Raw genomic sequence first — 25,924 nt, forward strand, 5'->3', positions numbered from 1 at the left:
GATTGTAAAACTCACCTGCCACACGGGAAGCTGTTGAGGACCTTTTCCAGCTCCTACTGGAATCCAGCGCAGAGCTCTAACGAGTTTAACAGGGATTAAATACATTCTCAAAATTTTTAAAACTATGAAAGTCAGTCACGTAAATATTGCAAGTGTAAGGTAAAACGCTTCCTTCATGCACCAATGACAGAAACCCAACTTTTAAACTATTTGTTTTTCTATTCCTCCCAACTAGGAGTGACTATTGAGTAACAAAGTCACACTGTGGAGAACTGCTGTGTCCAGACAGACCACAGTCTCGCCTTGCTAAAAAACTGCTGAAGATAGGAATCTTACCTGTCAGATGTTTTCTGTTTGGAGATTAAATTCAGATGCATCAATTTGTGGGTTTTTTATTGTTTGTTTATTGTTTGGTTGGGTTTTTTTAAACATTTGGACAGAAAAAATAGGTATTCCTGTAAATGTTGGCAAGTTGCTTCAAATGCTATTAAGCATTTCAAGTACCTCAAAACCTTACATACATATAAAAAAAAGTGAAAATTACTAAATAAAATATTTCAGCAACAGATAGTTTTCAGATAGTCCCAAATGAACAAGAGTGGGTCAACAGGCTGATACAGACTATGAAGAAAAGTGTTTTCAAATGATCTTCAGCATAAAAACACCCATATTCTAAAACAGGGACAAATGCATTTTCAGTGTTAGCATTTAGCTTTCCAACGAATCAGGAGGCACACATCCCAGAAGATTTTTGAAATACTGCTTTATTTTCCAGTGAATATCCAACTTGCAACACTTGTATCATTGCTTAAGAGCCCTCAAAGTGACGAAATACTAAAATCTACAGCTCCAGTGCACAGTTAATTAGATATCTAAATATTAATAAAAATTATCAGTGCAAAAATAAACATGAATTCAGTATACAGTTAAATGTGTTTCGTATAAAGATATTGGACTTTGAGCAGATACACATCAAATAATCTGGCATGAGGGATGCCATTTTCAGTCTGTGCTCAAAACAAAACTATTCCACACCCAATTCTAAAGGCAGACAAGAACTAATTTTTTCTTTTTAAATGAAAGCCTGAGCTTAGTTACAACATACATCATGGGTACGTAAGCTGAAAAACTAGAGTTCACCTCCTATTCAAATAGGTGTTGTTCTAAAAGAGGCTTTCCTATTTTTCATGTGTGGGATACTTTTGAGACATCTACACTTTTTCCATCCACAACAGAGAATTAACAACATTCCAGCATGCCCCAGTGTCAGCAAGTCCCTTTTCAGTCCAGATACACGATGATGATTGATGAAGCTGTTGGGCCTACAGTAGCGGGCAGAGCAGCTTGGCAGGAATTCAGTGTTATTGAAAGAAATCTCAAAATACTTATTCCATCTCCTCTACTAACTTTAATCACACTATCAACATGCTGCCAGGAACGGAGCCTTGATACCAAGCCATAAACTTACACAAGCAGCCATTGTTGGCGTATTACTGTTGCAATACAGGTAAGGGTAAATTCTGTTTAATTTTACCTGTTTCCATTCCAGATTGGACACCAGCTAAATTATGGAACGATATTTCCTGTACTAATGGTTAGCTTGCAGCAAATTTCATTAAGGTACTATGCTGCATTTTGCTCGGTTAATGAACTGATGAAGTTAACTTCTTCAGTTACACTGCTATTAACTGCAAGTTTAGAAAGAAAAGAAAGCAAAACAGGAGTTTCACATACCCCAAAAGAGTAACAGTTAGTAAGAAAGCAGATCAGTACTAGAGGCGTTTTACCACTAATCTGCTCATTTGTTATGTTGATCTTTCCTCAATGGCTTTATAAAGTTCTGACAAGCTTATCCTAAGTAAACCAACAGCATGTCAAATATTTAAGGTAAATACTGTACTAGCTACAAAGCTAATACAAAGATCAACATGCTTCTCATGATTACTTTCGAGTGTGTTTTGGCTTTGCTTAGAACAGTAAAGCTTAAAAACAGAGGCCTGAGACATTTACAGGGAGGGAAAAGAAATTGTTGTCCAAGCTCACTGATTCATTTTTACGTTACCAAAACCCATTTAAATCTCAACTCTACTCCATAATACTGAACATCGAACCCAAAATTACAACTGGATTTAAAACTCTGTTGAGATCTTTCATTGCTAAAGCTTCAAAGTAAAACATTCTGTAAAACAAGTTGGTTTTCCTGAAATCTATGAACAGGATTTGCAGTTTTCCCAGTGAATTCTCAGCGAACTAGGGCTGGAACCTATTACACCTACTTTTTGGGAAAGGGCTGTGGCTGCACACTGGGATAGTTAATGTTACATTAGTCTCTGTTTTCCCAAATGATACAATACTCTCTGCAGATGGGAAAGAATTCCAGTTTGCAACTCCCTGAGCTGATGTAGTCACGCAATGTAATTTCCAGTCCCACTTTCCAACAAACGAAGAAATACTGGCATTCCACCTGCCCTGAACAAAACAGGCATAGATAGGCACTTAAGCTGAAAGTATGCAAACCTTTCCTTCCCATCCCAAACCTGTAGAGGAAATCCTCCTTTTTTCTTACGTGTTTCAGCTTTCCGAAAGAATCTCAATTTAAGTCAGAAGCAACAGAGTATTGGCACAAACCCAGCATTATTAAAAAAGAAAGGCCTTAAAAAGAAACATATTTGGCCAGTTCCTTCTCCATCTCAGAATACTGCTCTTTGAGGCGCTCCATAGCTTTTCTGTGCTCTTCGTCCACCTCTGCTCGTTTGTTTTGTTGTTCTTTCATGAATTCCTCCCAGTGGGCTATGTGCTTCTCTTCACGAGCCATCAGCTTGTCCGCCTGAAGCTGACAGGAGGAAAATACGAAGTTTTAACAACCATTTCCATATTAAAATGAAGGGTTTAAGGAGAGCTACATAATGCTGAAGTGTCAGAGAAACTGCACTTTTACTTCAGTACAGTGAAACTAGCAAAAAGGTGAAACTAAAAAGAAAAAGTTTATTTTAATAAATTATAGTCAATCCAAAACAAATAACAAAAAGTCTGTGGTACTATTAATGTGACAGTATTAGCAACAACAGCTTTTCTATGCTACAGTCTGGTGAAAAATAATTAAATAAATAAACCGAAAGACACATTAAAGCTACTAGTTCCCCTAGTTTGCTTCTGTTAGCTTCTGAAGATCACACTTGTTGCATTATTTGCTCCTCTGATTACTGACCATGTCAGAAGCACTGTAAGCAGCAGATATAGATCAGTATTATCTTTAAATTTTCTTTTAAAATGAGCTTCTGCTTTTGGGAACATAGTATTCAACGTTTTTAGCCCCTTAGTTATGGTGAAAGAAACTCACCCCAACCAGCACATGGACACTGCTTTTCTTTTTTCTTTTTTTTTTTTAAACTTTTCCCCTTTTCTTGTGTTCACACAGAAAGAAGCTGCCTACTGACACAGACAAGACTCAGGGAGTCCACTGTTCTTAAAGTATCCCAAAGAGAAATAATTTAAATACAATAAAGCTAATTTTTGATTAAGTGGTCTTAAAAGACCTGACAATCTGCATCTAGTACAGCAAGTATGGCCAGGCCTATGTTATATAAAGGCTACAGATTAAAAATGCACTTGAAGCATTACCGTATCTGAGTTATAAGGAAATCAGTAGCCCCACTATATTTCATATCTGTGAGTGCTAGACAAAATTTTAGAGTTATGTATGTCTATTATTTAGGTACATCTGCATTACCAGAGATTAAAGGATCAACACTCAAGACAACATTTGAGATTTTATGTCAAATACCTGTAAACAGAATGCTTCTATGTTTCACAGCAAATTACAATGGCTAACAAAACTATAAATTATACGTCAGCCAATCCGTCAACATATTGCTTCTCTTCTTTTGACATTTGCTACTTTCCCTTTGAATGTCTCATTTGTTGAAACACAAGTATTTCCTACATTCCTGAATACATTTTTCAAGTGAGAAACAAACCACCTTTCTATTTTACCACAATGCTTAGGTTCAGCGTAGTAATTAGGTACCAGTCTTGACGAAAAGCCTCTAATACAAAAAGGAAAGAGCGAAATAGAATATATTAACATAGATATTCAATGTTTTGAAACTGGCAGTTAGTGTTTCTGCTTTGGCCAGCTACCTCTCACTGTGATTGATGTCTTCCTTTACAAATAAGTTATTTTTCCCCCTCATACTTTCATATTGCTTGGCTTCCAGTAAGTCTGACTCTTTTCACCCTCTTATCTTCAGGAAAAAAACCACAAAACCAAAACCCCAAATAAAAAATAAATAAATTCTAACTACCTAGAAACAGGGATCATACACACATTCAATATGCATGTCAACATGAGATATACTTATATGGATTGCTTGCATACAGTATTAACAGTCTGGCCTCCTTATATTATAGATGCTGAAGTTACAATAAATCTAGGCAGTTGTTCTTACATTTGTTCCATCTTCCAGCAAAAGAGAGGATTCATCCTTTTTCTTCCACTTCCTTTTTAATGTATCAGCAATAACTATTTTCTATGTTGCAGCACTTCTGTGCAGGAATAAATACTACCGTACAGCTTTAAGAGACATCTGGCGTTTTTGTCAACTAAAGGCAACGGAAACCCATTTATGTATTTCACACACTCTATGCATTGTTCTTCAAGACCAGGCATCATGGGTTAAATACATTATTTTTGCCATGCAGCATTTATACACATCGTAACAACATTATGCCAAGATCCATTTTGTTTGCAACAGATGCAGCACTAGCCACTAACAAAATACACCAGTGTATACTGGTGGTTTGACTAGCACACTAGTTCATTCCACAGGTTTTGTAACTGGTGGTGCACCACACACTCGTTGACAGGATTACACAGCACCTACCCAAACCGCACCTCAGTGAGACTAACCCATGCTCCTCACAACATGAATAGTTTGCAAGTAACATAAAAGTCATGTTGCTACTTTCTACTTTCATCTTCCACTGCACCATTTCTATCAAAGGACATAAAATGATTTACCTAGTAAAACAAAGACATTTCTAGAACATGAGATAGTGAAGTTTAGTCTACCAAAAGTTTGTGGTCTAACTCCTTTTTCCCAAAATACTTCTTGCCTTCCCCTGCTCAGTCAGTCTTTAGCTTGTTCTGGCACAGAAGTGACATTGTGAAATAAAGGGATATTAGCAGCCAGGCTATGTACGTTGCCTAATCTATGCCTAAATAAAAATTTAAACAGTTGAGTACTGAGAAGTAATCGCTTTAAGTGCTTATTCTTTAAATATATAAAAGCGAGCAGCATTCCACTGAAATAGTAACTGATTTTATAGAGTAAGATTGATGTTGGGAAAAAATGTAACTCTGTGTAATTGCAATTTACACCTTTAACAAAGTAAAAAGTAGCAGATAAGACTAAACAAACACTTTAGAAAATAGAAAATAAATAATAAGATATTCTAGAACAAGCAAGTAAGAATGACAAGAAATACCAAGGAAAAGACACGGGGGACATAACCACTGTTTTCACTCTCCCACCCTGGTAACAATTTGGAAAACCCCACTGTAGCAGCCCAGTGCACACCTTGGGCACTGCAGCCCGCCTTCCTAGAAAACAAACTCAAACCCAACTATTCTCAGCAGCACCTCCAAACCACTTAAACACTTAAACAAACACTTAAAGCCGCTGAGTGGATCTGTTTGTGTGTGTGAGTCAATCGTGAAACCAGTATTTCTATTCCTACCAGAGGAATAGCTGTGTGAAGAGCAAAACCAACAGAGTGTGATTCATAATGGACGTGTGCCTTAGGATACAGATCTTTCAACCAAAGCCTATGTTGCAGTGTAAACTTGCTTCTCATTAGAAGTTAAAGAATCCACGCAGGAGAGACCTATGAATGCTGCAGCTGTGGGATAAGCTTCAATGAGCACTTCAGTCTCGTTAGGCATCACAGAACAGTGTGAGAGAGAAATCCTGACCAAAGACAGGTTCCTCCTATGCCCACATCCAGCTGCAGCACCTCCTGCAAAAGACACCATCCCTGGAGCTAACGTACTAAAAGGCTTCCCTTATCCGAGTCTTCTCTGCTGTCTCTTAACAGCTACTACCGTGGTACAGCCTCACCCAGCAGAACACGGCTAACAGTCTCTTGAGAACCCAGGCTCCCACACAAGACATCAACATCTAGCGCTCCAGCCACAAGAAGATTCAGTTTCTCAGCACAGGAAGGCGACTTTTGCAAGACCCCTTCAGGTTTGCCCTGTATTGTACTTCCCAACTCCTGCCACATCCTCTTCATATCCAGGGCTACTAACTTCACTGCTTTATTCAAATGACCGTAACACTTAGGAGGAAAAACTAATTAAATCAAGACACTATGCAAAAAATATTGTGCCCTAATTGTAGCTGCAGCTGTAACACAGCTAGAAAGCACAGAAGTCCATATAGGTAGATAAACAACCTCTCTTGTTAAGTATGCTATTGGCAGTCATAAAGAATCTTTAAAATACCAAGTTTTTCAAAATGTATAGACATCTTGGCATGGATTTGTACTTCTTAACTCAAAAGTCACTCTCAAAAAGCAAACAGTTTCCAACAGTCAGCATAATTACATATATTAGGGATCTGTAGAGACAATACTGAGTGTATTTTATACTATCAATTAATAATCTTCAAATTTAGAGATTTGCAAAAAGTTTGTTTTACAGAAAACAATATGCATAGAATTTGACAGTGCGTCTGGCAAATTAATTTCCAGGGCAATTTCATAAAGGTGAGGAAAAGATCACCTTCGCTTTAAGGTGATAGAACTTCAGGTTCTTTTCCATCAATTTGTTATTTAGGAAGCTTTCCAATGTCATGTTACATTTCTCACTCCTCAAAGTCTGATTACTTTAAAACTGAAGAAATAACCTCAATCAATTTAAATATTAATACAAATTGGTTCTGTTGTCTCAAGTGCCAGGATCCCTACTAAGGAAACATTAATTCATTACACATTTAATCTCACGCCGAGTGGAAAAGAGCATATGAACATAATTTGACAGGAGCAATCTTTGAAATACATACCTTCTCTTCCTAAATGTGAACTGAAAATTGACGCAAAGAGTTAAGGCTCTAGGCATCTCCCGTAGCTTGCTGACACAAGTTATGACAATGGTAAGAACAACGATCAACCACTAGAGATCTGTATCACCTCAGTGATGCTGATACACACAGAACTCCAGTAGGTTAAGAACAAGTTGTCATGACTACAATAACTGTTAGTAGTTCACACGCCAGCTTTTACATGTTCTTGGAAATTTTGTATTCAGGAAATGTTTAATAGCATTCTGAGCAACCTCAAACATGTTACTGTGTCTCAGTGATTTAGGTTTAAAACAAAATCACTAAAAAAACCCAAACAAAAAAATCCCACCAACAAAATTTACTCTTAATAAATATGTTCTAATGAATTATCAGTCCTCTAAAACTGTAATTTGTACATACAAGGTAAAAAAGCTGGCTATATGCACAGTGGTCGATGTTTTGAGATGTTAAGAGATGTATGTACAATAAAATACCTTTTTACTTAAAAAAAAATAAAATCTAATTCACGTATCACAACTCACAAGACAGTCTTGGTATTAAAGAGCTACAGAATATTCCAGGATCAATCTCGACAGTTTCCCTAACCTGATGTATTTCCTGCGTAGAGTGAAGAGAAAGAACCGAAAAACTTTCGCTTATGGCATTTACCCTGACGGTGGAGACCTATTTCCAGTTCCTTTATACATCGAATAATAAAGTTCTAGATAACTAATGTCAATTACGATCTTGAATATTCAGAACAGTTTATTATTCTCACATGCTTTTTTAGTCAGCTGTCTCAAAGGACTACAGAACTGATACACACCCAGCGAAGTCCAGAAGGCACTTGCAGCAGTGATAAGTAACTTCTGTTAAAATTTGTACTTTTTCCTGTCATTAAGAAGGAAAAGATGCCTGCATGTTTGAAAATGCAGGTACAGTTGCATGAGAAAGTAATCGTTTTTCAAAAAAGTTTGGAAGAGCAGTAATTCAGTGTTAATTATTTTTAAACTTCTAACATTGCAAGACCAACCCAACTACGTAGAAGATAAATTGAAATAAATTCTGGCCCGTGCACAGTCAGCAAGACACTTCAAATGAAATACTTGCAGAACTCCCAAATTACCGAAAACTTCTAGTTACAAATTTTGGATTGCTGGTAATGATTAAAACCCCAGAAACAGACACTTTTGCTTTTAGGTTTCATTCTTTTGTTTCCAGGGCTGCCAACTGGAGAAACTAATTTGTAAACCAAAAATCTCAAAAAGAAAAGCACATGCAAACATGAAAATCACTATACTTTAATAGAAGTGTCCAGAGTATAGTCTGATTTTAATTCTTACCTTTTGTCATTTTAAATGACTGCTAAAACAAACAAATCTGGAAGATAACTGTACTCTAAGCTCCCAAGAAAAAAAACAAACCACAAGTCCCTTTAGTCAGACAATTATAAATTAGAAAACAGCACCTAATAAACCCAACACAGCCACTTCAGAAAACATGTAAGTTTTCACTGTTCTCCTCAACCAGTCAAGAAGTGTCTACAAAGTTGTTTTGGTATTTAATTGTATAGATAAACCAGGGCATGATAACAAGACAGAAGCCAATACTATGATACTGTATTCAGACTTCAGAACAACACATTTTGTTCTTCGGTAAAACCTCCTGACCTTTGTAATGTGGGAAAATTGCCGTATGAACTAAAGCATGCAGACAGGTGTACCTGAGGCAAGAAGAAGCCTTAGGTAATTCATGATATTGTACGGTATACATACAATATTTAACCAGGAACCGAAAAAAAAAAGTCTCAATAATTTGCCACAAACTCTAATGCTGCATTGTCTAATGCATAAAACATTTCCTACCATGCTGTAGATTTCTATTTGAACCAAAAAATCGTTTAACTGTCAGCAACAGCACATTATACTTTAGCAGTTTACAATCTGTATTACTGACTGGCACTTACTATCATCTACTGCACAGAAAACACTTTTTTACCCCACCTGAAAAGGTCTACGAAGTTGTACAAATGGTATTTCTCCGTGGCTGTTAATATGGAAAAATTTGGGTAGAGTATTTTGTTTGTTTCCTTCATCACAGAATCATCTTCTCACCCTCAAACACTCTTAGAATTCCAGCTCTAGCCTCCTATAAATCTTCCAGCTCCAGACCACACGGATGCAGCTTTTTCCTGTCTTTTATTGCTAGTTATCCATTCTTTCAGCAATTCCTCTTCTCCATTCAATATTTCAGCTGTACTGGTAGAAGTTCCTTGAGTCGCCGAAAAGAACATAAGCCATGGCAAGCTGTTAAAACTTCACTTTTCACATGTAACCTAAATACTTAGCCTAAATTTCTGCCTTTCAGTATAACTTCACAAATGCAAGGGTTGGGAAACTCAGACTAAGCTTAGGATCTGTTCTATGTTTGTAACAATGCCTACTACTTTTATGAGTAATTTTTTAACTAAGATATTTAGACATCACTAAATTTGGAAGATTTTCAGCTTTCAGGTTCACATAAAAACTTGAGAATAGTTTTGAGCTAGTCTTGTAATTTGCCTTAGATATAAACCAAAGCTTCTCTAAATTACAAATATAGTTGCTGCCGTATTCATTCCTGTTCCGGGAATTCCCTTTGACGTGTTAGTAAATTTATACATTTTGGCAGTTGTACCTTTCATATGCCTTTTATATCAACACCTATGTTCAGACATTAGTTATTTGGAAAAAAAATCTGATTACGAAACCCTTTTTTCACTCAATAGTGCACACTGCTTGAACTTGAAAAATAGTAAAGCCATCTTGTATACAGTACTGACTCACATGAGTCAGTTCTGTTTATTTCTATACTTTACTGTCATTGGTTATGCAAAAAACTAACATTTGTAAAAACATCAGTTTTCAGTAAACTTTTTTTTTGCTATTACCTGGGCTATTTTTGCTGAAATTAGAAAACACAAATAAAACCCAAAACCACATCAAAAAAGCCCAAACCAAACCCGCCACCATCTGAGACAGACACAGGCTTTGAGAAATGTTACCATAGTAGATCATGCTGCAAGCAATTAAGAGGTAAGAGCATAACGAAAAGCGTTAGGTAGCTTCCAGTAGAAACCTGTACCCTTCTACATAAAAATATTTAAAACAAGTAAGAATATAGCACACACAAACAAGTTTACAAAATTTCTTGAAGTCTTCTCTAGTTTCTCCCACAAGCTTAAAGTAATCCTCAGCTTGAACTACCAACTAAATCGCACTGAGATCTGGATGGGATGACTACTTAACAAGACAGGAGACTCCACGAGTGCCTCTTTCAATGACACTCCTGTAATCACAAATTACTTTACACCCTAAGTGAGAATGTGATAGGGACAACATAATTTCGCTTTTGTTACTTGGCTGATAGCAGTAGCTGAAAGGAACTACACAAAAGATAATTAGTAAAGCCATTTTATAAAATTCATTCTGTTCAGCAGAAATTGAATTAATGTCACTGAGGGCTGCTAACACTAATCACTTGACACTAGGTTCTTCCAAAACTCCATTATTTTTTCTGAACACCTGATTTCAGAAAGAAAAGGAAAAAGCATTTCTCCTCAAGTGGCTGCACTACAATAACAACTTTTATCTATAATTTTTAAAAAGTTCCCTATCACATTTGGAAAGTTTCAAGCTGAAACGTCTTACTATACAAGCTTACAGAAATGCTACAAATCCTGAATAGATATTAGTATTTCTCCACTACACATTAAAAAAAAAAAAAAAAGTGGAAACATACAGCTAAATTTTTTTAAAAGAACAGTTACCATTCTTATTGAGTGTTCATTTTATAAGTTATACATTTTTTATAAAAGTTCTACTTCAAACAAACAGTAGCAGCAGTGTAAGAATTTCCTGCTTAACCTCTCTACCAATATCTACACCAGCGTTAGACACAAGCAAACTCTGTCAGGGTTTCACAGCGTGCTGTTCGCACAGTACCAGTATTCAACTCCAACTGGACTGCCCATCTTCACTGATTACAAAAAGGAAAGAAAAACACGACTATCAGCTTACATAAATCAATGCACAGCCTGTTTTGTATGATGGTCACAGCAAAGTCTTCAGTTTTTCTGAACTAAGTGATTATAAATAACATTTTGCAAGTAAAAAGATAACACAGGAACACAATCATGAAGGAGTAGTGGGAAAATTTCTTGTATAATTTTCCAAATCTTAGATTCAGAGCATATGCATTTCAAATGAGCAAAGTGTAGCCAACTGAAAAGATTCCAATGATTCGCATGTTCCTATAATATAGCCCTTCATTAAATAACCCATCCACAAGTGAAAAACACACTTCCTTTTCAACAAGCAATATATATAATATGGTCAATGTTCTCAGCTAACTAGGAAAGATTTACATTTCCATTCTGGTAGGTTAATAGGTGTTTTTTGTTCCACAGAAAATAATTTTTTTTCATATTTAAGCTTTCCCTGTATGTGACAAATATTACAGTCTGAGCTAGCAGGGAAAATAAAGCAAAGGAAATAAAAAAGTTTCCATGTATCAGGAGATTGTAGGAAGAGCCAGTGATACATTAACTTGCAGTCACGAACATATAGGCCACCGCAGTATGTGTTTTGTAAGTGCAGAAATGACCCTAAAATAAGTTTTAGTATTAGTGCAAATATATAAAGCATAGAAAAATATGCTTTTAAGTTTTGCTATACTGAAGGCAGATAGACTTGCTGTAGAAGCACAAGACTCCTACTTAGATCACATTTTAAAAATCCATCCATCCTTTACCTTCCTCTCTTCATGCTCCCTCTCTTGGAGTCTACGCATCATATCGTTGGCAGCTTGCACTGAAATAACAAATTGCAGTAGATCAGTCTGTGGTTCTAAAGCAAAGAAACTCTCCTGAAAGGGACTTAAGACACGAGGCTGTTGCAAGTCAAAGATTGTATTCCATTGGGCCACTTGACTCTGCATGAAAAAGATTTGTCAGTATTTGCAGAAAATGCCTTACATGAATACTTGTGTGTAGACTTATCACCAAGTTTAACCCTTGCACGCTCCAGAAGCCAAAAAGAGAAAAGCAGTTAGGCCCTCTTGTGCCCACACTCAGCGTGGCTGACGAGCTAAGAGTGCACTACTCAGCACCTTAGAAGACATCAAAAAAATGCTCAAGTCATTAAGTAGTAACAGGTGACCAAGTTCTATGTTTTAGTAGCTGGGGATTTTTTTTTAGTTCTTATTTTCCCCCATTAAATGTAAAAAGTGATTTAGTATAAACAATCTACATGGAACACATCTTCATGCTAGAGCCAGCCTCATCTTGTAAGCCTAAGCCCAGGAAAACTTCTCAATGGAAACAGGAACTGTATTCCTGTGCAGTTTTCAATACTTCATGCAGAATTAAATACACTAATTTCCCTAAAGCAATCATTTCTCCCACTAACATATCCTAGTATCGAGAAATTTCTTACTTATCATCTTAATGCTGGGGATTTCTCACACCAGGAGGCAAGCTCCTGCTCCCAGTTAAAGAACAGATTCACTGCCCTCACAGGTGATGAGGAGCTGCGAGCACCATGACCTGGAGCATCTGGGGGCTGAGCCTGAGCCACGCAGGACCATTAGAAGACAGTAGCAAGTGACAGTTGTAGCAGACTTCCCATGGCAGGGGACAGAGGCTCCCCACCTTTCGATATGTTTTGTCCTCTAGGGAGGCTCACCACTGTCCAGGAGCTCATTCAGGATGTTGTAGAGAGGCGACTAAGACTGGGATGATTCACCCTGCTACTCTTCCACATAGATGTCAGTGGCATTGCAGGGGTGACCTGAGAAATATCAGGAATGACTACAGGGACCTGGGGACAGTGGTCAGATGCATGGCAGTGTGTGTAGTGTTCTCCTCAACCTTCCTGGTGAGGGGCACCTGATGGATCTTTGGGGTTAAAAGCTGGTTGCACAGTCAGTGTTGGCAGCAAGGTTTCAGTTTCTACATCCACGAGACCCATTCTGAGCAGCAAAAGCTGCCTGGAAGAGATGGGATGCACCCGACTAGGCAAAGCAAAAGCACCTTTGCCAACAGGCTGGCGAACCTGATAAGGACAGCTTTAAAATAGAAATGACAGGTGAGGGAGTGATTCCTCAAAAAACGAGATGTAAAGAAGTTGGGGACAGGGTAGGCAAATCAAGGGTCTGGATGATGGTAACAGAAGGGGCATAGCACCTTTTTCAAGGATCACCTCCTCCATGCTCAAGAAAGGTCCAGCCCAACAAGCAGCAGATCAAGCAAAGGCAGCAGGAGGCCTGGGTGGATGACCAAGGAGCTCTTAACTGAATTCAGACTTAAAAAGCAAGTGCACAGGAGGTGGGAGCAGGGGCAGGTGACCCAGGAGGAATACAGAGCTGCTGTCCGATCATGCAGATAGGGTTAGGAAAGTCAAAGCAGATCTGGAATTGAAGCTGGTGAAGGATGCAAAGGGCAACAAGAAAGGATTCTACAAGTACGTAAAGTGCAAAAGGAAATCTAGGGAAAATGCAGGCCCTCTGCTGAAGGGGGTGGCGGAGCTGGTGACAATGAACACGGAAAAGGCCAAGGTACTCAATGCTTTCCTTGCCTTAGTCTTTAGCATGAAGACCAGCCTTCAGGAATCCCAGGCCCCTGAGACCAGAGGGGAATCCTGGAGCGAAGAAAGGGTGGTGGAAGACCAGGTTAGGGAGCACTTAAAACAAACTGGAAATATGTCTTAACATATTCCACAGGGCCTGACAGGTTGTGTCCATGGGTGCTGAGGGAGCTGCCTGACATCACTGAGGCCACTCTCTCTCTTTGAAAGGTCACTGTGACTGCAAGAGGTTCCTGAAGACTGGACTCCTATCTTCAAGGGTAAGAAGGAAGGGCCAGAGAACTACTGACCAGTCAGCCTCACCTCAATCTCAGGAAAGGTGATGGAAAAAAGTCCTGGAAGCATTTCTAGACACATGAAGAACAAGAAGGTAACTGGGAGTAGTCAGCATGGATTTAGGAATGGGAAATCATACTCAACCAACCTAACAGCCTTCTATAATGCAGCAACTAGCTGGGTGGATAGGGGAAAAGCGGCTTCAGCGAGGCTTTTGAAGCTGTCTCCCCTAACATCCTCATAGACAAACTAAACAAAGCACAGGTTAGATAAGTGGACAGTGAGGTGGATTGAGAACTGGCTGAAAAGCCAAGTCTAGAGTCTGCAATCAGCAGCATGGAGTCAAGTTGGAGGCAAGTCACTGCTGGTTTACCTCAAGGGTCAGCACTGCAGCCAATACTGTTTAACATCTTCATTAGTGACCCAGATGCTGGAGTGAAGTGCACCCTCAGCAAGTTTGCAGATGATACAAAACCAGGAGGAGTGGTTGAAAGACTACATGGTTGTGCCGCCATTCAGAGGGACCCTGAGCAACTGGAAGTTGGGGTGAGGGAAGTCTTACCAAGGGAAATGACAAGTCTTGCATGTGGGGAGAAATAATCCCAGGCAGCAATAGGTCCAGCAACACAGGCTGCACCTGTAGTAGTTTGTCCACTTCCAGGTTTCCCAGTAAACAAAAGAAATGGACTTCCTGGAAGCAAGACCAGTGCATGGCCACAAAGCCGATTAAGGGACTGGAGCATCTTCCGTATGAAGAAAAGCTGAAAGAGCTGGGACTGTTCAGTCTGGAGGAAAGAACGCCTGGGGGGATCTCATTAATGTGAATAAATATCTGCTTGATGGGAATGAAGATGAGAGTGCCAGACACCTCTCTTACAGTGCTCGCTGCCAGGACAAGGGGCAGTGGGCACCAACTGAAACACAAGATTCCACCTGAACACAGGAAAACTTTTCTCCTGTGAGGGTGGTCAAACACACGTTGCCCAGAAAAGCTGTGGAAGCTCATCGGTAAAGATATTCAAAACCCAACTGGACACAGCCTGGACAACTGACTCTAGCTGCCCCTGCTTGAGCAGGGAGGTTGGCAAAATGACCTCCAGAGGCTCCTTCCTGCCTCGACCATTCTGTGATTCCAACACTAATGATGTACTGCACAGGTGACAATTACAAATTCAGGGAGTAATAGCAAAGGTTCACTCTATTTAGAAGGTATCAGAACACATGCCTTATTTGCATGAATTGATTTTAAGTTTCAAAGATTTTTCTGCAACCGTTAAGTGTATCGCATCACCTACCATTTCTTATTCTGAATATGTCAGACAGATGCTGTATAAGTTATATGAAATTAAATGGTTATACAACACACTATACATAAAATATAACAAAACCCACACTGGCATATCTCAACTGCATAAATCTGGCAGCTAAAGCTATATAGCCACACTCCTTAAAATATCTTTTTGAGAAGCTATCCTGCTGAATGTGTAAGAAAAAAAAATACTGAAAAATTAGTACAACAATTTTTAAACTTTCTTTTATAATCCAAGCAATTAAAAGAATAGACGGTTATCATGATGACACCAGGACTAGCACACAACAATTACTACTACCACTACTACCCTACTTATGACTAAAGATAACAATTGCAGCACATTTCATAGCTATGTAGCAGCAAGTTTTGTTTTAAATCATGGGGGCAGTATTATGCTCTCCCACAGGAAAAATTAAGAAACTTGAAGGTCACACCACAGCGTGTTTTCAACAAATCAGAAAACTGAAATTTTGTCGATGGCTTTAGCCAGCTTGGAGCAGTATCCTGTTTCCAAGTAGCAAAAGACTAAACTGAAATAGTTTCTGCTTAAATCATTGAAAAGCTTTAACATAACCTTAGCAAGAGCTGTGGTGGCTGGACCAATAAATACCAAAAAACGTGCCTGTTCTTTCCCTTTCAAACTTTCACAGAAATGAGAACAAAGCACCTAAATGGTCGAAAATTTATCCAAGCGTGGTAATTTTTCTACAAATCATATTTTCAATCCAAACTATTTACATTATTCCTTAAAATGATGCTATAAGGGAAATAAGAAGCAATGTGCTTACATCTCTTGAATACTTCATTCAAATTGTCATTCATTGCTTGCTCACACTTAGGAAGAACATGTTCATTCGTTTCAAAGATTGCGTTCTTTAGATTTTCGAGTACTCGTAGTTCTCGGAGGCCACGTTTTTCCTGCCAGAAGAATTGAAAGAAAATGAGTGGCTAACAAAGAATTCGACTTCATGAAATAAGATAGTTTCCAAATTGATAAATGCATAGCTTTATCTCAAAGACTATACCACTGTCTATTAAAGTATAACTCAATTATTACACAATTGATATTAGTTTTGTGGGGAAAAAAAAAAAAAAAAAAGAGTAATACCCCATTCTTCACACTAAAATAAGGAATACTTTGAATGACACTTGTAAGAAAAGTTAGCATTTATTAATGAGAACACGGTGTGCAAAAATGTGTTGCTTTGTATATATTATTTACAGAACATCAGAAACAACAGAGAGAAACAGAGCTTAATAGCATCTAATTTTTATAACTCAGTTGTTACAGAGAAATAACACAGCACGGATTCTGCTTGCTTAATGTCTGACCTTCCAGATTTATCATGGTATGACGTTAAAACAATTCAAGTAAAATTATTTTTACTTAAGTAAAGCAATGAAGTCAAGACTAAAAAAAAAATAACATAACACAGCTGACTAAAGAGGCAGCCCTTCTTCTGGCTCACTGCTGATCGTGATTAATTACAAGAAGAACAAGCTCTTGCTTTATGGTTTACATTAAAAAAACCCATCAGAACACCCCACCAAAAAATCTATTTTTCTGAAGCCACAGCACGACCTCCACTGTGAATTTCACCTGCATTTTCCTTTAGACAATGAAAAGGATTCTGAAATCTGCTCCAGGCTCCTGCCTGCCTTGTTCCTACTTTTACCCGCCTCTTCCAAGTTATGAGTAGAGTTGCACACAAACAGTCCTGTACTGAAAGCTGCAAATCATAAAGCAATTCTAGGTAACAAAAAACATACTACATCACATGAAGTAGGCAACTGGATCACCATGCCCATTTTAAAACTTCAGAAATGAAAGCACAGACAAGTAAAACTGTTCAATTAAACAGGCTCCAGACTTCCTGAATGCAAATCTATTTTTTTTTATATATTCTTTACACACTATATGCTAATTCTTTACACATTCTTTACTATAAATTCTTTACACACTAGATGCTAATCACCCAAAGAAAAAGCATATGTCCCACTACAACTAAAAAAATACCTGATATCTCAAAGTGAGAAACAAGTGTAATTTTTGGAAGGAATTCTAAGTTGCAAAAATATAAATAATCCTGTTTTGTTATTTCTCCCCCTAGAAGTATAAACCAGAAATTAAATTTCAGGAAAAGATCTAAGAATACATGAAATTTGCCTAAGAAATGGAACACGACTTCAGGTGCAGTGAGAGAAATATAATGATATGAGTTCTAATTTTATAATTGAGTTTAAAATTTTCCTTCCTGTAAAAAGCCATATAAAAACATTTACAGTATCCTACAACTTAGGAAGGCAAAGAAAAGAAATCATTCCTTATGACTCTCCGGTCCATATAATACAGATCTGATGAGAGTTGAGTTCACATATGTCTTTTGCTAAAGCAGTATATAAACAAATTAGACCTGCTTGAAATATTAGCTACAACTGGTGCGTGTGTGCGTGAGGGAGGACATATAAATGTAATTTTAAAAAACATCAGCTCTGCATACTGGAACTTTGAGGTATAACTGTATTTTAAGATTTTAAATTCCATGTTCTGTAAGAAAGAATATCTACTCAGAAATAGATTTTTGTTGACACAAGAATCTACTTTTCTAAATTTTTGCTGCCACCGTGTGGAAGCCCTGTCACACTTTCCAAGAAAGTTGAATATAAACACTTCAGTGCTTTAGCCTTATTTGCAGCCATACAGATAACATTTAATTCAATTTTTAATCATTTTCTCACTTTGCATAAACTATTGCTCCTCTCTTCCAGTAATATTACTTTCTTTCATGGAACAAAAATTAAAGCAAAATTAAATTACAACTGTGCTGGCTGAATCCAGCTGAGGCACAATGCAGTTTCTTAATCAGATGTAAACCCGTACTGGCCAACAGTATTTCCCTTGAACCAGCTAGACTTCTCTAAGATTTCAGAACTACACCATTCTTCTACATCAATATTCCTGCCAGTCTTTTGCAGGAAAAATATTTATGCCCCTTTCAAAACTTTTTACTTCCGAAGACCTAAATTACTGCTTCACTTACTAAAGATTCAGACGTATACTGTAGATGTTTTAAATTATTTTGGGCAAGATATATATGTGAAGTCTTTCTGAAGAAAATTACATACAGATTGTAATCTCTAAAAAGATGATAGAACTGTTTAAAGTCTCATACTCTGAAGATTACAGCACCCAGTAAGATACCAATACTTACTTCAAATTCTTTAACAAAGTAACGTATTTCTCCCTGAATTACTGGTCTGTGATCCAGTAGTCTTGAATAGATTTCCCCAACATCTAGAAGATTAATGAAAGTCAGATTTTTAGTTTTTCTCTCACACTCCATGGTACAGAAGGCAAGGCACCACACACCATACTTTAATGCAAGAAGGACTACTGCTCACCAAATACATACAAAATCATGAGAGCACCAGAATAATATTTGTTGGCTATCCTACCTATTCTGCAAACAATCGACTTAGATGAAATGCAATGAATCAGTATCCCAGGCGCCACAGACACCTTTCTGTGAAGATGAATGCTTGCCTCTGTCTCTCAGCACCCTGTTCTGCTTCGCCTCAGCACAGCTTCCACACCAGACTGTTAAGAATGGTTAAAGAGCAGAACGAAACGCTGCAGCTCAACAGAGAATCGCAGCTTAAGGTGTGGGAGTTTTCTGCAGCAAGAGACAGAAGGAAAGCTCACTACAAAGGAAAACTTAGCATTTTCTTGTATTCCAGGGCCAAAGGCTTGAAAGTTAGTCTTGAAGAAGAGTGTTTACAACATAAATATGTATGGAAAATAGGCTTGGCTGTCATACAGAAAAAAGCCCAGCAAACCACCATTCAATTTAAAAGCACTCTGACAGCACAGCAAATATAGACTACTTCAGCAGACGCACAGGGTAGTTCCAACAAGCACTTGGAACTGGTGGTGAACTGGCAGTGTCCCGTCTAAGGCAGAGCCCTGCGCCCCTCCCCCCCCGCACCCACGGGCATCTGTTCACACCCCGACTCCCAGCCCCTTCAAAAAAAAAAAAAACAAAAAAAAAAAGCGCAGAACGATCATTTCAAACCTGGGGAAACGACACGATTGCAGCAAATAAAGCACAGGCTGAAACGCTCCCAAGTTCAAACGCTTCTGCGTACAGATCACCGAGAGCAAACCGCGGGTGCGCGGGGTGAACCGAGACAAAAGCAAGGAGCTCCCCAGGAAGCTTAACGCCAGCGGCGGGGGCTGGGGGCAGCCCGAGCTCCCCGGACACAGCCAGGCAGCCAGCCCAGCCCCCCGCTGCGGAGCCCAGCGCCACTGCAGCCTCCCCGGCCCTGGCTCCGCCGCCTCGAACGCGGAGCCCCGGGGGGCCTGGGCAGGGGGCTTGGGCAGGGGCCGCGGGACCTGCCAGCGCCGCCCGCCGCTAGGCCGCGCCTCCTCCAGGCCCGTTGCCCCGCGCCGCGCACGGCGGCCTCCACTGCCACCGGGGCCCAGTACCGGGGCGGCCCCGCTCCTCACCCTTTATGATGGGCTGAATGGGGGAGCCGGCGGCCAGCGCCTCCCGCTTCCTCTCGCTGGGCAGCGGGGCCGCCCCGCTCCGGCCGGGGGACGCGAGGCCGCCCCCGCTCATGGCGCCCCGCTCCGGCGGCGGCCACCGGGCGGCCCGGCCCTTCCCCGCCCGCTCAGCTTCCGCCTCACCGCCTCCGCGTGACGTCATCGCCGCGCGCCGGCCGCCTCAGCGCCCCGACAGCGGCCGTTGCTCTGGTAACGCGGGCGGCCCGGCCTGCCCCGCCCCCCTCCGCGCCGGCGCCAGCGCAGGGCCCCACGCGTGGGCTCCTCCGGGCCCCGCACCTTGCGCCGCCGGACACAAACCGACCGACCCCCACGAAAATCCCGCCCCGCCCCCCCCCCCCCCCCCCCCCAGGGCTGGCGTGGCGGCTGGTTTCAGGTGGCGCATTCGGATAAAGCTGTTTGCTTCTGGGCACTGCGAAAGCGCCTAACGACTGTTGGGCACGTGGGCTACACAAATGAAGAGCAGCACTGTATTTTGCAATTATACAAAAGAAGGAAAAATTACATAAAATACCTATACATTTCTTTCGAAACCATTTGGGAGTGTTCAGATGTTTCCAATATACTGCCCCCTTTATAAATTGCAGTATTTTTATACAGGACTTTCTCTCATGCAACGTGAACTGGGTAACTTTTAGAACAACTTTGATCCTGTTCAGGTCATTGCACCTACAGTTTGGTTTGGTTTTATTATTTTTTTTTTAACATCTTTTTCATTTACTATACATATCACGCTGCTCTGTGTCTCCGTATGGTCAACGAAAGAAGAACAGGACCACAAATTCCGCTGTCCTGACCTGGAATACCTGAAAGGAGCCAGTTTGGCTGGAACAATTACTAGTTTATTAGTAGAAAACAGGCGTACTATAGATTTCTTTGTTAGTAATTAATCCTGCCCACTGTCTACACCACACAGCTTTTATAACTAGGAGCAACTGCTTGGCTGAGGGCAAAAAAAAAAAAATACTTTTTTTACTGTGTGAAGCTATTACAACTGACACAAACAATGATCCTTTTATTAAATTCTGTGGCCCATCATCAAAGCCCAGAAACTGCTCACTGAAATCACGATAATATTTTTTGGACAATATATATAATCTTCTAAACTCAACTTTAAAAACGAGTGAATTGGTTTGGTTGAAAATCTCCTCCAAAATCAGTCAAAATATGATTAGAATCTGCTTAAATAATAAAATGAATCTTTCATTGGGAAGTGTTCAATACTTCAATTAACATTATTATTAAATTCAGCAAAAATATGTTTTTCACTCCTTCATTGCTACATAGTCTGCCAATACTACATTAAATAGGCCATTAGCAGAGATAAGAACAGTTATGAAAAAATACCATTCCCTTCGACATATCTTCTCCCCCCCCCAAAAAAAAAAAAAAAAGTAATCATCTATTGCAACCTATGGAGTAGTATTTATATTTTCCTACTTTGATCCAAAGCATGTAAGGGGTTAACAATCACCAGTAAACCAGCTAGTGCTCATCCATTAATAATGTCTGTAGGACAGTCCAGCTAACTTGATGGTCACTAATAATTAGGAGTAGAATTATTCAAATGTTAATTTTATCCCTTTCTGGTCTAGCTGCCATCCTTTCCTAGTCTCTCTCTGAGAAAAGTTATTTCTCTCTCTCCAAGCCCTACGCTCCAGCTATCTTTTTATTTGCTAAGGAAGAAATCCTGTAGTTAAGGGGGTTTGTAACTACTGCATTTCTAGGAAAGATTTTTTTACATCATGAATAATGTCAGGTTTGGAATTAAGGGCCTGCAACAAGGGCAAATTCCGACAGATAAGTGCATCAGTTTCTAGGACTACTATCCTGAAACCATCTCCCCTCTTTGTTTGAATACAGTTTTTTTGTTTGTTTTTTAAAATTGTTTATTTTCTACATTTATGCCTGGTTCTCCCCCTTACTCTCTCTGCCCCATCAAGCTTATTCTCCAAACATATTTAAAAAAATTAAGGAGGACTTAAAGAGGTGATGGCTATAAAAAGACAATACTTGTGGAGCCCCTAACCTGCCAGTTTGTAGGCAGTAGTCATCAAGTCACAAAAATATGGAAATAGCTATGGCTTGGAGCATGAAAATCAACATATGCAGTCATCATGTATTTTTTTGGAAGAGAGGCGAAACAACCTCTGTCACTTTTGCCGTGCAACGGAACCCGCTTTCTCTTTTAGGGATCACCCTGCCACTTCCCATTAGCATTAGCAGCACTCTGAATTGCAAAATCTTCAGATGAACGTGCCTTGTCCTGTCATTTCCCCCACAGGCTGTCTAGCAATGATAATCCACTAAAGGATTGTTTCATCCAAGTGGCAGTGTCCGAGTCAAATGCTGGCAACAGGCAGGGAAACCCAAACCTGTTGAGGCAGACGTCTGCCGAGACAGGAGGAATCAGAGTGACGGCCCTTAAGAGGGCGAGGCGGGGGACATACTTTGCGCCAGCAGAATAAGTCCATGGGCTGCACCCGTGATGGGAGACCGAGACCACGATCATGATGGCTGGAAGTTTGTGGGCTGCGATGCCGATGCTGGCCAAAGCAGGCCTGGGGCTGCGCTCTTTGGAGGAGTGCCTTTTCAGATTAGTTGTGCGGCTACTGTAGTTGATGCTCAACCTGGACGGACAGGCCTGCCAGGCAGAAACTGCTCAGGCAGATGATGCTAGGGAGGACAAAAATTATCCACCGCAAGACTAAGAAGACAGATGACACCCAGCAGGAACAGCAAGCCAAATCTGCAGAATCCACAATGCAGCTGGCTAGCCCGAGGCTACCTGCCTCTCTGAAGTGGAATAGACATCACTGACGAGCTGTCAAATTAGATCACCAGCCTGGAAATACTGAAAGAGATTTAGTTCTTCCAACAGAGAAGGGGAAGTTTAATAGATGAAAATCTTCCTGAAGGGGCCAAGGTAGCATGGGGAAAGGGGAATCCTTCAGATGCAGCAACAATGAAAAATTACTCACCTCGCGCCTGCCAGCAGACCAAGAGGTGGGATGCACGGCGTTCTGCAGCAGCCACAGTGGCTGTAGTCACTACCAGCATGGAAAATAAAGGCCACGCCTGCAGGAACATGCACAGAACAGCAACAAGTAACCCTTGCTACAGCCCCCGCCCCCCCCTCCCCCAACAAATCTGTGATATCTTTATATATCGCCCTGGAGCTGGGCTCTGAAGTACTACAAATCTAGTATTTGAGACACGCAGCAGTGGGATACAAAGACACTGCCTGAATCCGAAAGCTCAGCACAGCAGAGGCGCACGACGGCATCTCCCCTCAAATGTCTTTTGCAATAAAATTCAAGCACAAAAAAGATGTGTGAAATACAATTCAACTTCGATAAATCCAGAACAAAACTTCGTATTACCAAGTGAGTAAGCATGTGCTCAGGTGTACGGTGAATATGAAACTTGGAATTTCCATCAGGGACAGCAGCAGCACGATTCAATTATAGATGCAAAGAAGAAATACTGCTCTTAGGGGAAAATACTAGATGTATTAATCCATTAAGCAGCTGCATCATTGCAATTATACTTTGAAGTTAAAGACCGTGAAACACACCAAAGATTGAAAGAAGTGATAAAATTGAAAACTAAAAGGAAAAAAACCTCAAATAGGCCTACAGATCCCTCTTCCTAGCAAAAAAACAAAAACAAGAGGTACAAAAAAATAATCACATACTAGGCGCTGTACACACATAGAACTATAAAATCAATTTATGGCCATACCAAGGCAAATCTACTTGGGAGAAAAATCACAATAACGTCTCCATTCCCAACTTCAGGATTCACGGAGCAGACAAACCATACATCACCTGCAGAGATGCAAACAGAAGATGCTAGCAGACCAGAAAGAACACAAACCAGACTTCTGAATTGAAGAGCTTATGCTGGATTTCTTGATAATGATTTTAGTTGTATCTATTCCTTTATTTTCACCTCTTTCAGCTAATCTCTTTTTAAGTACTTTATCCTCATCTGTTCCAAACCCACAGCACTGAGGAGCAGCGTTTTGATCATCTCTTGCTTTTTAATCAAGAGAAGAATAGATGCCCAAGTCCTACAGCTCTCTTCATAGGTCATGTTACTTGTATGTATTTTATTTCATGGCCAAAACCATGTTAACACTTCTAAATCATATTTTCATATGTTTTAGATAATATGTCTTCAATTGCAAAGTACTCATGTCCATCTTAGAACCTTAGTCTCAGCTGCTTGATAACAACTCAGGATACACACCCACGCTGAAGTCTAAATTATTCTTCCATCAGCTATAATTATAATTTAAATAAACGTGTGTACGTTTGTGTGAGAGAAAGAAAGCAAAAGTTGAAGAATTAGTTAATCAAGATACTCCACTAAGCTAGGACACCTATTGGGCAGTTCAAGAAGTACCTTACAAAAATTAAGTCCCTCTCTAGGCCTGTGTTTTTCAAAAGATTCAGACAGTAGCAAGAAATTCCTGGGAGAAAGGCTGCTTTAGTCTAAAAATACTTAAGAGCGTGGGGTAGGCTATAAAGAAGGATTAGAAGATAAAAAAATGATGAAAAGGATGTGAAAACACACCCTCTTACAGGCAAGCAGTTAAGATGCTACCCAGGAGACTTCACTGTCCAAATGTTACACATCCTGCCCAAACAATCTGTGGCAATTCAATAGTTGCAAACCTTGAAAGCAAGCCCAGTGGGTTGGCAGTGAAGAAAGGTAACAAACACAAGGTGCTTGATGGGACTGTGTCAACTGTTAACCAGAAGTGATATTTCCTAACTTGTTTTCTGTGTGGAAAACTGGGATGCCAACCTAGTAGGTGAATCACTGACGATACAAAAAGAATTCGACAAAAAAACATGTTATAAATTTAAGGTATCATAAAAAAAATTATACAGTTTTGCTGCTGAAAAGCTTACATTTCAGTTCCATCAGAATGGTCAGATTTTCTTTGTACCTAGGTCTAAACTGGAACTGGTTTTTCTTCTTCAGTGTAACACATCTCAAATTTCTCATTCCTACTCACTCTTCTCTAATCCTATATCAAACGTAGATTTTTCTATAAATTGCTGTTGCCCAGTTGTCTCAGTGCCCCTAGAGACTTCCGAATTCAAACTGAACTCTCATTTGAAAATTAAGTCACATATGAAAAGACTACTAAAAATAATCAGCACATTTCCGACATACCCAATGCAACAGTTGAACATCAGTTTCAACCTGGCTTCTCTGCAAGCACTGGTCATCTCAGCATCAAGGGGAAAAAGACAAATCAAAGTGGTAAGTGTAACATTTCACTGAACACTTAAAATTATCATATTTATTTCACTGTTGAATTCTTCAGTTGCTGAAAGGTTGTCATGCAGCACTATCTCACCATATGGCAACAACCTCAAGTCCTAGAGGCACATACTTAAAAGACCATAACATGTCAGGCCCCTTGAATAAATTAGATAGAACAATTATGCAAAATAATACTGCAATGAGATACATTAACAAATGAGTGTGTCACCATTCATGAAATGCTGTGAAAATAAATTCCACACATCACGGTGGTCATCATCATCATCAAACTGTGAAGCAACAAAAGTAAAACAACATCACAGTATTTACTGTGCCCTTCAGCAACTGAGATTTTAAGAAGGAAGAAGGGGGTTGCAAGGGAGAAAAGTCACTTTTACTGATGTTCAGTGAAAATATAATAAAATATTACAGAAAGACAAGTGGCAGTAGCGTTAAGAACAGCAGAACATTTACCCATGCACTCTATACAGACAATCAATGTTAACTTGATAGCTCAGGTACATCTCATCTGTAAATAATATGAAGTATCATCATAAAAAAATGTACCTCGTACAGTCTCAGATAGTCCAAGCTACATTTTTATGTTTTTTTTTAGAATTTTTTAAAATTTTTTATTATTTTTTTTTCGGATTTATTTGTCCTTGATGATCAAAAGACATTAGACAGAAAGGGGGATAGGGGAGGAAATCAATACCATCTGGTTTTCCCATTCCTGTCTCTAAAGGCAGTGTCTCAATTCATCCTTCTTTGCTTTTTAACCCTCTACCCCCTTAAGTTTCTCCAT

At 39.6% G+C, this 25,924-nt stretch overlaps 1 protein-coding gene across 1 annotated transcript; it reads right to left on the bottom strand.

The window, feature by feature from the left end:
• Positions 1-746: 746 nt before the first annotated feature.
• BLOC1S5 (biogenesis of lysosomal organelles complex 1 subunit 5) lies at positions 747-19,996 on the bottom strand. The gene is made up of 5 exons (XM_080380733.1): positions 19,783-19,996; positions 18,488-18,570; positions 16,064-16,193; positions 11,856-11,914; positions 747-2,833 (listed from the first exon to the last, which is right to left on the bottom strand). The coding sequence occupies exons 1-5, from the start codon at positions 19,979-19,981 to the stop codon at positions 2,654-2,656; spliced, it is 651 nt and encodes a 216-aa protein (XP_080236859.1). The 5' UTR covers positions 19,982-19,996; the 3' UTR covers positions 747-2,653.
• Positions 19,997-25,924: the final 5,928 nt, after the last annotated feature.

Source organism: Falco punctatus (assembly GCF_963210335.1).
Source record: "Falco punctatus genome assembly, chromosome: 3".
NCBI lineage: Eukaryota > Metazoa > Chordata > Aves > Falconiformes > Falconidae > Falco > Falco punctatus.

What these genes read in the sequence shown, in the direction of transcription:
- BLOC1S5 (XM_080380733.1), bottom strand. Translation starts at nt 19,981, where the DNA reads ATGACGTCACGCGGAGGCGGTGAGGCGGAAGCTGAGCGGGCGGGGAAG. An exon ending in GAATGAAGTATTCAAGAGAT is followed by an intron (nt 11,915 to 16,063) that starts GTAAGCACATTG and finishes TTGTTATTTCAG; the next exon opens with TGCAAGCTGCCAACGATATG. An exon ending in GGGAGCATGAAGAGAGGAAG is followed by an intron (nt 2,834 to 11,855) that starts GTAAAGGATGGA and finishes TCCTCCTGTCAG; the next exon opens with CTTCAGGCGGACAAGCTGAT.